The sequence below is a fragment of the Glycine soja genome, chromosome 4, assembly GCF_004193775.1.
Source record: "Glycine soja cultivar W05 chromosome 4, ASM419377v2, whole genome shotgun sequence".
NCBI lineage: Eukaryota > Viridiplantae > Streptophyta > Magnoliopsida > Fabales > Fabaceae > Glycine > Glycine soja.
In genome coordinates this window covers 582,282-595,088 of record NC_041005.1, presented here as the reverse complement: position 1 = coordinate 595,088, position 12,807 = coordinate 582,282, and the positions used below count along the sequence as shown (strand labels likewise).

The window sequence follows — 12,807 nt, the reverse complement described above, 5'->3', positions numbered from 1 at the left end:
TATTCCTTGAAATCGTTGGTTGTTAGAAACATTGTAACTTTCTTTTTAGATATCTTTTTTTTATATTTTTATTTCAATAAAGAAGGGTGAGTTTCACAGAAACATGAGAAGTTATTTTCTAATATACACATAACTTATTTTTTATTTATTTTTATTGAATTTTAAAAAATTGTTCTAAAAATATGAAAACATAACCAAACACAGTTTCTGAATATACTCATAAATAAACATTAATGGTTATCATATTATTAGAAATATGATTTATGAGAATATAATATCATTCCATGATACAATTATTATATAAATAAAATACGTAGATTTATTTGATATTTCATTTTTGTTATTATTATAAGAAGCATCCACAATAAGGTTTAAACAATAATTTTATTTTATATTTGTTGAAAATAACTAGTGTAATAAGCTAATGCGAATAGGATTGAAGAATCCATACGCCAGATAAAAAGTCGAATCGAATCTCAAGGGTTAGCTCTGTTTGTAATTATAGCAAGGTGAATGCAGTGTCTGTACCAAGGTGGCAGCGTGTAATAATCGCGTAGGAATCATAGACAACTTTTGGTTGTTTTGTTTTGCTCAAATTTCAACCTAGAAAACCATAATAATAATATTTTATCATATGGTATTGTTAGAAAAACTTTTTAAAAAATGACATCTTTGAAAATGAATCATATATGGTAAACTGCGGATGATTATATTCTATCTTAATTTTTCTTCTGAATGCAAATCACTTTGATAAGAAGACAATTTTTTCTTAATACTTTTAAAATTACACTTAATATTATAATATTGAATTAAAGAAATATGTAAAAATTGCTCTCAATTGAAGTAAACAAAATGACGTGATAAAGAAATTATTTAACAATCACATTGCGTTCATATCTTAAATATTTCAAGCTTACCAATTACGCTAGAAATTCATTAAAAAAGAAAGATTTCATGCATAAGATGTGAGGCATGGGACATCCTTTTTACTAAATCACAAAAATGCGTGCATCGTTTTTTGTTTTAAATTTGAGTTATTAATAATACTTTTGTTTAGAACATAAATATTTTATAGTTGTAATAATAATTTTATTTGAGTGGGATATAAATTTGATATTTTTTGGAGATTGTTTATTGAGAATAGTAGTGGAAGAGAGTGAGGCAGGGCCACGAGTAATGGACCAGATAGGAGGAGAATAATAAAAGAAACGTGGGGCCCAGGGATCTGAATTTCCTTTATATGCTAGGAGGCCCACAATGGGGATCAGATTGCAATTAAGTGGGCCCAGTGTGTAAATTCTTGATAACTTGTGGGCTCCTCGCGGTTCAGTCTTTGCTCACATTCACATTGGCCATTCACTTCCGTTATCCTCCATGTGTCATCTCATCTCTCGAGACTCACGCATCCACTACTTACTTAACCTACTATTATAGATTTAGGTATATTTTATATTGGACTATATATTTTAATTATTTTTATTAAATGTAAATTTTATTTAAATATTTGGTAATTATTTTTTAAGAATAATTTTTACTTTTTTTAAACATTATTTAAAATAGTATTTTTAATTTTTTAGTTATTTTTTAAAATAAATCATGATTTATTATTTTTTTATTTTATATTTTTTAGCTATTTCAACAATTCTTTTTTTTTTTAGTTTTCAAGTACTAACTTTCAATAATTTTTCAGTTAGTTTTATAAAATATCATTTAATATTAAAAATAAAATACTAAAGAGAGTTTCTTTAAGATTATTTTTTATTTATTTATTTTAAATATATTGTCTTGTTAATTTTTTTTGGTATATAATGAGGGTAACTAGGATAAAATATATTAAAAGAGTTAACCCAATAACTTAATTGACAAAGCATTTTAAATTTATGAAAAAGTACATATGTTTGATCCTTACAAAATATATTATTAGGGAGAGATGAAAATTTTTAAGTGTGATTCTAGATCCATAATTAATCATTAGTCCAAAGAACTGAAAGTTGAGAAGATATATCAAAGTTTCATCGAGAAAAAAAATTCCTGATTACAGTTGTTAAAAAAATAATTTGAAAAGGAATGATTTGAATATAAGTTTACTTTTTATATATTACCACCAATATATATATATATATATATATATATATATATATATATATATATATATATATATATATATATATATCAACCAATCAAGAATTGTTATTAACATGAATTTTAATATTATTATTGTGTTTGTTAAAAAATATAATTACTAAAACCATACTCACACTTATGATGATTGATTGATAATATAAAATTATTTACACATGTAAAATAAACATATATATTTCACAGTGGACGAGCTAAAATACTAATGAATCAGTATTTCTTCATTATTAAACATCCTATTTAAGGTAACAGTGGCAATGAGTGATTGGTTCAAGTAATTTAATATATGAAAATAAATTATATTAAAAGAGTTAACTTTAATATAAGTTTAATTATTATATATTTTCAGTATAAAAAAATACAACGTGGACTAATAAAAATCATTATTAACATGAATGTTAATATAATTACTGTATTTGTAAAAAATACTTATCATATATTTATGACTAAATGAGCATATAAAAACTATTTACACTTTCAGTTTATAATGTCAATATTCCGGATTTGAATAAAATTATTTGCGAACAGATACCTATGGGTTTATTAAAGATTATCTTATTAGGATACCTAACCTGGTTTGATTTTAAAATTAATGTTAACTTTTTTCCTTCTAAAGTTTTGTTTTAGCATACACTTTTTGAAAGCTACGATAGAAAGTGCAACATATAATATTATTGCTTTCTAGGTGACGTTTATATTTTAGTATTTATACTGCTTATATACATAGAGAGTCAATCAGAGAAGATCAGGGCATAAAAGGAGCAATGAGATTTCAACCTTAGGTGCCAATAACTAATAGTACCATTAATAAAAGGAAACTACGCTAACCACTTCAAATTAAGAGAACCTCACCTATCGTTGCATATTACAATCTCTTCTCGTTTTTTGGTCAATGAAGACCTATCTGTTTCTTTTTATGTTATTTTAAAGAAAACAATTTTTTTTTTTTGCATATTAATGGTATTGTTAATCCTAATAAAATTTTCAAAATTTGTTTTTTGTTCCCAGCTTCTAAACCCAGTAGCATTAGTCCTGATGTTTTTTAAAAAAATATTTAAACTTTTCTATTCTATACAAAGACTAAAGTTTGGATATATTTACATAAGAACTAAAACCAATGTTCTAAAAATCAGAGAAAACATAGAAAATTTTAAACTTTTTAGAAACTAAATGTCATTAACACATTTATATTTATCTGTTATTTTAAAATTTCAAGATAACTTTAATAATCTTTTTCTCATTCTTATCTTTATATAATAAACATAAATTAGTAGTTTATAGAATGTTTAAGTAATAAATAAAAGAAATGAAATATTATTAATTTTATTTAGGTGTGTTCGTCGAATGAAATTGAATTGATGAACTCGACAATTTAAATCAGTTTGAGTAATTGATTATTTTACTTTAAATCTGAAAGGAAAAAACTGATAACAATTAGTTCAACACTCAAAATTGTTTTTTTATTTTTATTTTTTAAACTCAAACCAACCGATGATTCATTCAATTATTTATAACTTTTGATTGATACATGTTAGACTTTGACACTTAATTTTTCTACATCGTTCATATTTTGATTTTCTCATAATCTTATCTAGTTATTACCAAGGGTCTTAATTTAGTTATATTTATTATGTAATTTTTACATATAACATTTTTTCGACAAAAACTGAAACACTTACTATGAGGATCGACTTAGTGATAAAGATTTAGATAGCATATATATGACGTTGTAAGTTTTAACTTTAGTACTATAATAAAAAATATAAATATATATGCTAAAAAATTCCCATGTTTTTTATGGTATAATCAATAATGCTTTGTGGCCATTTACTTAAAACTAATACGATGTTGCGTAAGTTTTTTTTTTCTTTTTTTGGGAAAGAAGCTAACGTTTTTTTGTCTACCTTTTTGGATAAGAATAAAAAAAACTTTTTTTTTGCTGCCCTTTCAATTCTGTACCTAACAAATGTTTGGATATTTGCATTTTGCTCTGTGTTCTCTCAAAACTTCAAAAGGCCTCCTCAAATTGCATCCATTTCAAATAAAATACGTTATTAGAGTTGGCTTTTTGCAATATTTAATATAGCATGACGGAGGTCATAAAAAGTGACAAATAAAAAAAGAGGTGGTCTATTGCGTGTCCATTTTTTTTAATATGATAATATTTTTTAGATTTAAATATTTTAAAGTAAGTAAATATATAAATAAAGTAAAGAATAAGAGTGTATCTGCGGTTCATTTGGATTAAAGTGCCATTCATAATCTTTTTAACTTTTTTTTATCAGTTCTCATAATCTGAACTAACTTCAAATCAATAGAAATACACTTTTTCTTTTCTCACTTTAATTAAATTACACATTTTCCTTTACTTTATTTTCTATAATAAAAAGTTTCTATATTCTGACTTATTATTATACGCTCGTAGACTGTATAAAAAAGCCGTAAAGCTGAATGGAGATTTTACTAGTATGCATGAGATTATTATTTTTTTCCGGTAAGAAATTACATGTCTCTGCATCCATTTGATTAAAAATTAATTTTGTTTGGAATATGTAATTGTCACTTGTTCAATTTTTTTTTTTTTGTGTATAAGATGAAAATTGAACAAAGTTATTCTATTATTTTCATTCATATAAACACAACATACATTAATGTGTCAACCCTTTGGGTTATATACATCAAATTATAATTTCAAATCTAATGGAATTATTGTAAAAAGAATAAGCTAAGATGGTGATATTAAGCTTCTTAGCAAGTGAGGGTCCGTATGAAATTAACACTGGTTTTAATAGATTTAATTTGAAAAAATTATTATCTTGATTTTTATATTTATATAAATTTTACCTTTTAATTTTTATACTTAAAAATTAGTCTGTTTAGTTATTATACAAGTATTTTTAGATTTTTTTTTGTTCTCCTTGTTACACAAATTACATTTTTGTCCTTATCATTTTGTAATAAAAAAGATCAAAAGGATTAAAAAACAAAAAATGTTTGTACAAGGACTAAAAAAGAATAATTTTTGCATACAAGAATCGAAAGGTAAAATTTATATAACTATAAGAGTAAATAAATATTTTCCATTTAATTTTAAATTATTAAATGTGATTGTTATATTTGTTTAAGTTAATTTTAACTACAATTTTCGCATTGAAATTTTAATTATTTGTTTAAATTTATTTCAACTATAAATTTTAAGTTGATGTTATTTTCTAAGATATATAAAAAAAAAGACTTGTACGTATGAATTAATTGACACAAAATTATTCAAATCTCAAATTTGAGTCATTTGTATATAATTATGTTACATATTCAAAAAGAAGAATTTATTGAATGTAAGACGTTGAGTACTCCTTCCAAGAAATTATAAATTCAAAATTAGCAAAAGAAAATCATAAAAAATGATAAGTAATTGTTAACTTAATTTATGAATTATAAAATCGTGTAAACAGAATTATTATAAAAGAGGTTAATGAAAATATAATTTGATTATGAAAATTTAATTAAAATAAATATTTAATGAATTTGAAATTTAATATATTATAACTATAAATGGGATTTTTTTTCAAAAAAAAATATAGATTCTCACTTTTTTTAAATGTTAAAGTCAAGCGTGAATATGAACCAGTAAAATTAACTTTCAGCCGTCAACAACATACTTGGTTCTATAACTGATAACATTTGATCGGCGTCAAGTCAATTAAAATCTCCTAGTAATTTCTGGTGTTTTTTTTTTGTACAATGAGGAAAGGATTAATTCCATGACAAACCTATATTAAGTTATTAACCCTTTCTCTAAAAAAAAAGAAGTTATTAACCCAATAACGAAAATGTATATATAGGAGGCTATGAGCTATTATTTCCCAAGCTCGATTAGCTGCTAAATCATTTTAACTCCTCGCAATACAATTCCGTGACTAAGCACCAATAAAAAAATTCCCGTTATTAAATTAAAACAAAGTGGTTGGTAGTAATGATTCAAACAACCCCCCTTTTCTCAAACACAGACCAAAGAATTTAAGCAGAATAAAACAAGAAGGGTGACGCACACAAAGGGGACAAGAGAAAATGCATGTATAGAAACTTTATGATTTGTCGAAGAAAATATGCCCAACAATCAAAAGAACTAAAAAGCGTATAACCCACTTGGTCAAGGGAGCAAATGGAGCTGCATAAGCTAACCACTTGGCATGTATTTGACATCTTTCTTTAACTTATCCATGAAATCAAACCATGTCCTAATTTTTTCTGGTCATCAACCATCCTAAGCCACAAACTGATTTTTATGATATAAAAGAACGTGTCTTAATCCAAAGTTCAATTTTTTTCGAAACTCATCAAATACTTACTGAATATTTACTCTTATCTCGAACGGTGTCACATTGAACAGATGAGATATTATATATATATACGACCTCAAATCTGCTAGTATTGTTAGGATTTATTGGATTTGAGATATTAGCTACTTAGTTGTTAGATTTCAACATCATAGGTTTGTCTTCAGTAAAAAACGATTTGATAAATTGAGAGTAAAATATGTTTATAAATGACTTTAGTCTTGATTATTAAGTGATATATATGTGACTTTCTGATTATTGAAACAACTCTTTCAATTAAGACTAAGAGATAAGAAAGATTAGACCTTCCTTTTAGTGCCAATGCAATGCTTTAAATTACTGCTAGACTTATTATACTCGTCTCCCTTAATCTCGTAATGACAATATGAGGATTACTTGTTCAGTCAAACACCATAATTGTCACTCTGATCATTACAAACTTACAATTATGTCATAATTTGATAAAGAGAACGGTCGACAATCAAGTGATGATATACACACACATATACATGTGTGTGAACACATCTTAAAATGATACATATGAATTATTAATTTGAGCAATTAGATAATAATTTAAAATTAATGAATAAAATTAAAACCCACTTTAAAAAGTCACGTGCTTCCACTGATTTTAGTCGATAATAGTAATGATGTTGAAGAAAATCTTGATAATTTTAGTTTGCTGGATGTGTCCAAGGTCTGTGGGATAACTTTTCCTTGGCCAAGGTGGTGGCTAGATGGAGATAAATTCGAACCTTAAAATTAATATGAAGAAATTTCGTAAAAAATGATGAATTTTTGTTGTTTTGCTTGTTCTATCGTGGACGAAGTGAAGCAAGTGGTTTTTTGAAAGGTTATCAAAATCGTATATTTTGTTCGTAGAATTTAACGTCTTCAATGTCTAGTTTGTTTGTGTGGTAGGATTCTCATTTATATCTAGTTGGGATGTTGTTTTTTTTTTGCTGTTATAATTATACTCCAAACCTTGAATTAAGATCACCAACCTCTTATATACTTGTCTTTGTGTGAGTTTAAATTGGCTTCAAAAACACAAATATCATCGCATTTCCACATTCAATTTGATCGATTAACGTAAACAATAATGCGCGCCCATTTTCACTAATGCGCAAACAAACAAACTATGTTGTGGCTGGTTACTTTTAAAGATTAATTTTTATGCACTTTTTTATTAAAAAAAATACATTATCAACTAATCGTAGTATAATTTATTAATTAATTAAAAATTAATAATGGTAAAATTTATTAAATTTGATAATTGAATAACAATGTAAAAATCTTTTACACATACAATATTTATTCTCACATTTAACTGTATTTTTTAAATACTAAATAAATGGTAACGGTTTGGGTTTAGGTTTCCTCAATTAGCGTTAGAGACGGTTTACCTAGAGCATTTAAGTGTGTAATTTTATACTTGTCTTTGTGATCAACTCGTTTCCGTGATAATCAGTTTGATATATGCTTTGACCATAACCTGTGATCTTTGGAAGGGTTTAGCTTAGGCAGTTATATGGGCTCCTCATGGTAAAGAACCAAGGCTGGGCGTGGTTGGTCCATGGCCCGAAAGGTACAATAACCATTATTTGAAACTCCAATTTTAGTTTTGGACTCCTTTCGACTTTGAATATAACTAATATTTTTTATTTTTATTTTTTATCTTAAATATAAATAAATTTCAATTGTCTATGGCTTATTTAATGAGATTATCTTTAAAATAGATTTTATTTAATAAGGATAACTTTTTCATACTTAATATCAAATTCCAATGAAAGATAATTTATAAAAATATTTATTTTTTTAATTAAAAATAACACAATTTAATAAAATTAACTAATTTTCTTAATAAATATGAATTATATATTTTATTACTTATATTCGAAAACTGACAAAGTATATTAGTTCGAAATTGACTCTATAAGACCCATCCTTTTTAAATCCCATTAGATTGAATTTTGAATAAATAATACATGTATTATAAAAAAATATTATTTTATCATCTAATTACAAATTGTTATTAGAGATCGTGATGCAGAATTTTTTTTTAATTTTTATAATAATTATTATAAGTCGTATTAAAGATAGTTTCTAATTACTTAAAAGTTATATTGATGAATAATGATGACGATATTTGACTAATTGAAAATATAATTTTCACTATTTATCTATGCCTACCAAACTGTTGAATTTTATACATAATAAATTTAGACTAAATTACAAGTAAACAATAAGTTTGGAGGGTAACAAGCATATTTACTCTTTTTATGATAACTGAATTATGTAAAATATCCCCTTTGAAAGGTCCTTCTGATATGATGCAACTTAATAACTTGTGTTGTTATTTGGTGATATCGAATATGAAGAATCTTTCCATATTGATGTCTTTGTTGTACTTCACAACATTACGTAATAGCATTTTTTTATCATGTACTGAGATGCTTCTGGGATGCTACTACTGAAACTGAAGTTTTGTGTTGTCTTAATCTTCAGTATCAGCAGTTTCCGATGTGTTGCCCAAGTAATTGGTAAGTGTAAATGCCTGACCCTCCAAACGGATATCATTCGTTTAGTGTGACAAATGTATTCGTGACGGGCACTATATTGAAGGGTTCAACTAATTATTTTTAGATAACAGGGAAAAGAAGCAAAACTACTGCGCTATAGAGCACATAAGGGACACGCCTCAAGCGTCGTCAAAAGCAGTAATACGTCAGATGGGGGGAGGGAGTCTACATAACATGGGAGGGATTCAACAAAATTTTCATTTCCATGGGAATATCATATACTTACCCCTCTCATAGGAATAGAGTTGTTTGAAATATGAAAATGTAACATTCCATAGAATATAACATACGGAGAATAAATTTTCATAACCTTTTAACAAAATGGATATAAATATTCCCACTTCGATATTTTCAGGAATAGAAGAACATGACATGAAAAAAAAGCATAATATATTTTCTCAATTTGTATATTGATGATTCCAAACATACATGCAGTGATTTTGTTGTGCCATTTCAAAATAGTGTCTGTCAATTGTTTTTAATAAAAGTTTTAACAATAAACTAACTCTGGAAGAAAGAATTTCGGAAATACGTGCTCAGGACTCTACCAATTTATGTTTTTTTTTTTTGCTAACTTTACCAATTTATAGTTGAACTAATGGACTAACGGAAACCGTATTCAAATTACAAAGTGAAATTGCCAGCATTAAATATTTCCAGAAGCATAAAACAATTTCTACCAGACTGAAATGAGCACAAAAGGCTACTATTGTTGAAAATTACAAGCAAGGACAAACCAGAAGCATATTCCAGTTCACCTGTAACACTCGAGTGACTGAAAATAACAGTAACTATGAATATATAAGCCACCAAACCCGGCAGAGCTTACTCTGCAACTGCCAAAGCCGATCGTTAACTCACTCACAAGCATAATATTCCAATCCATGTAGATAATAGCAACAGGTCAACCATCTGTTACTCATTTACGGGGACACTTACTAGTTATTTAGTTTAATTTTTATTAATTACTAGTAACTAGTAACTATTAATTCGTTTCTTTCATTTCAGTTCTTTGTATTATAGTGGATTCCATTAACATTTATCCGGTACCTGATCAGAGTTTAATATAACTTTGTGTTCTCTTAATATAATTCATTTTTCACCTAACCATAAACTACGAGAATATAACACAAAAAGCAGCTGTTACCAACATCCAACATGGAAAGACCCATGAAATACGTTGCATTGCTAGCCAAATCAAATCATTACATGCACCAGTTTCAGCAGCCCAAAAAATATATATAAAGGTCAGAAGATATGGCAAAATACAATCAATAAAGTAAAAAAACAAAAAGAGGAAGCTTAAGAAGCTTTATTAAGTAAACATAAACCTAATTACACAAACAAACACCACAAATGGTAAATTGAACTTTCACACAATTGCTAAAGCCTGAAAATGCTGCCTGAACATTGCTAAGCTCGGAAAAACTAATAATTACCTCCCTCACCCCCTCTAAAAAGAGGTTAAAACAGATGGGTGGTCAAAGAATATTTTGCAGCACAACTCCTTTCTTAGTCAGCTCTAGACTGGCCAGCACGAGAAGACAGGATAATACCAACGATTAGACCATAAAGGGCAAGAGCTTCAGCAAAAATGAGGATGAGAATCATTCCAACAAAAAGTTTTGGCTGCTGTGCATTGGCTCTGCAGAAGCAGATTGATTAATCAGTATTATTGTAAAAGGAAAATCCACCGTCAAATTCACAACAAATGCATGCTAGTAAAGGCAAAAAGATATATGTTCCATGAAGGATCATATGTTATCTGAAAGTTGAAAAGGCTAGAGACATAACTGTACTTCCTGAAAGAATTGTTCAGCAATGCAAAGATGTCCTCAAACAAATATATTTTGAATAATTGATTGCTTTACTAAAAAGTAAAAACACACACACACACATATGGTCCAGTTTGGATAAACATTTTAATAAGCACTTATAAGAGAAAGAAATAAGAAAGTAAAATGAATTAAGTTTTCCCATAAGTTATGCATTAATACCGATTGAAACAGACATCACTTTTATCGTATGCATGAGCTAAGTTAAAGAAGCTCAACCATTGAGTTTCTGCAAAAGCTAATTTAAACTTGTACATAAACTGATTTAAACTTTTGGGAGAAACTTCATTCATTTTATCTTCTTGTTATCTTCCCTATAAGTACTTATGATAAATTTATCCAAACAGGATCAAGAGTTGAATGTCACTATGCAATATTGCAATTCAACAAGACCTTAAACACATCAAGAAATAAGAAACAAATCATATATGAAAAACAAAGTAAAAAAGCATTATACCTAACACCAGCATCACCGACAATACCAATAGCCATGCCAGCAGAAAGGCCAGCCAAGCCACAGGCAAGACCAGAGGAGAGATGTGCATAACCATCAAAGAGGTAATAAGATTTGGCCTTTGGATTAATACCGGTACTGATAATAACAGCAATAATAAGGCCATAAATACCCAAAACTCCAGCCATGACAACAGGGACAATAGACTTCATCACCAGCTCAGGTCTCATCACACCCATGGAAGCCACGCCCACACCACTCTTTGCTGTGCCATAGGCAGCTCCCATACCTATCAACAGTTCAAATACAAATGAAATTCCTCACAGATTTTATCACTTCAAACAACCCTAAGATTAAGATTCGATCGATCAATCACTTTCACATGAGTGAAATTATTCCGATTTCCTCACAGACACAGATCAATCAAATTTCAGATTTCATATATCAAACTTAACGATTTGCAGTAACTAATTGAATCTCCAACATCAATGGTTCCAAATTCAACACCTAAAATCATATACGGTTCTGAGCAGTGGAACATGAAATTGGATTAAAAGTCAATTTTAGGAACGGATTACATAAATAATGAAACGGTAAATACGGATCTAATGGAAGTGATTGGGGGAATTGAAGAGAGTGGAAGGAGTACAGGAGAAGACGAGGGCAGCTGCGGCTCCAAGGAAGCCGAAAAACGGAGCCGTTTCATCACCGCTGAAGGCAGCCATAACGGTTGGTGGATCTGCGACGACGTCGGATAGATCTGAGAAATTTGATTATTCTTCTGTTGCCGTGAAGAAAGCGTGGGGTGTCCACGTTCATTCCCTTTATAGTCGCACGTTCGGTACCCGACTTGAATCTCCACTTGGGCGGGTCAATTTTCTACTTGCCTCAATGCGATGGGCCTCCAAACCAATTGTGATTCTTCACTTCTTTGCCTATTACCACTTTACCAGTATTTTCCAGTCATCAACAGATATCCCCTTATCATAGGTTTCAGACTTCATTAATGCAAAAATTCACGCTCAAACAATTGGAAAAGAGAAGGAAATACAGAACTTGGATTCGGTATAGAGTGTTTCAGTTGGTTTATGTCATTAAAATGTTTTTTCTCTACATATGAATTTTTCTTTACAAATTTTCTCTCCTTTTTTTTCTTAAAATTTTTTGGATTGTTTATCACCTTTGGCAAAAATTAAGGAAATTAGCATGTTTCTTACTCTTTGGGTAAAATATCTTATGACATAAACAATACATAAACACGAAAGTAAATTAAACAATACAAAATACACTTTACTTGATAGCTTTGGACTAAGTCACTCTTGCATATGAGAAAATTTTTTCAAGAATAATTTCCTTGCTATTTGAATAAAACACCTTATAATTTATTTTTTTAAAAACCACTTTCGTTTCCTTTATTTTAAAATTCAAATATTATTGTTTTTACAATAAAAATGTAATAT

General features: G+C 28.0%; 1 protein-coding gene across 1 annotated transcript; it reads right to left on the bottom strand.

Annotated features, from left to right (window-relative positions):
- Positions 1–10,201: 10,201 nt before the first annotated feature.
- Positions 10,202–12,428, bottom strand: LOC114408426 (V-type proton ATPase 16 kDa proteolipid subunit). Its single transcript, XM_028371470.1, has 3 exons — positions 11,997–12,428; positions 11,351–11,636; positions 10,202–10,703 (listed from the first exon to the last, which is right to left on the bottom strand). Exons 1-3 carry the CDS (start codon positions 12,070–12,072, stop codon positions 10,571–10,573), a joined length of 495 nt encoding a protein of 164 aa, XP_028227271.1. The 5' UTR covers positions 12,073–12,428; the 3' UTR covers positions 10,202–10,570.
- Between the last annotated feature and the right edge of the window lie 379 nt (positions 12,429–12,807).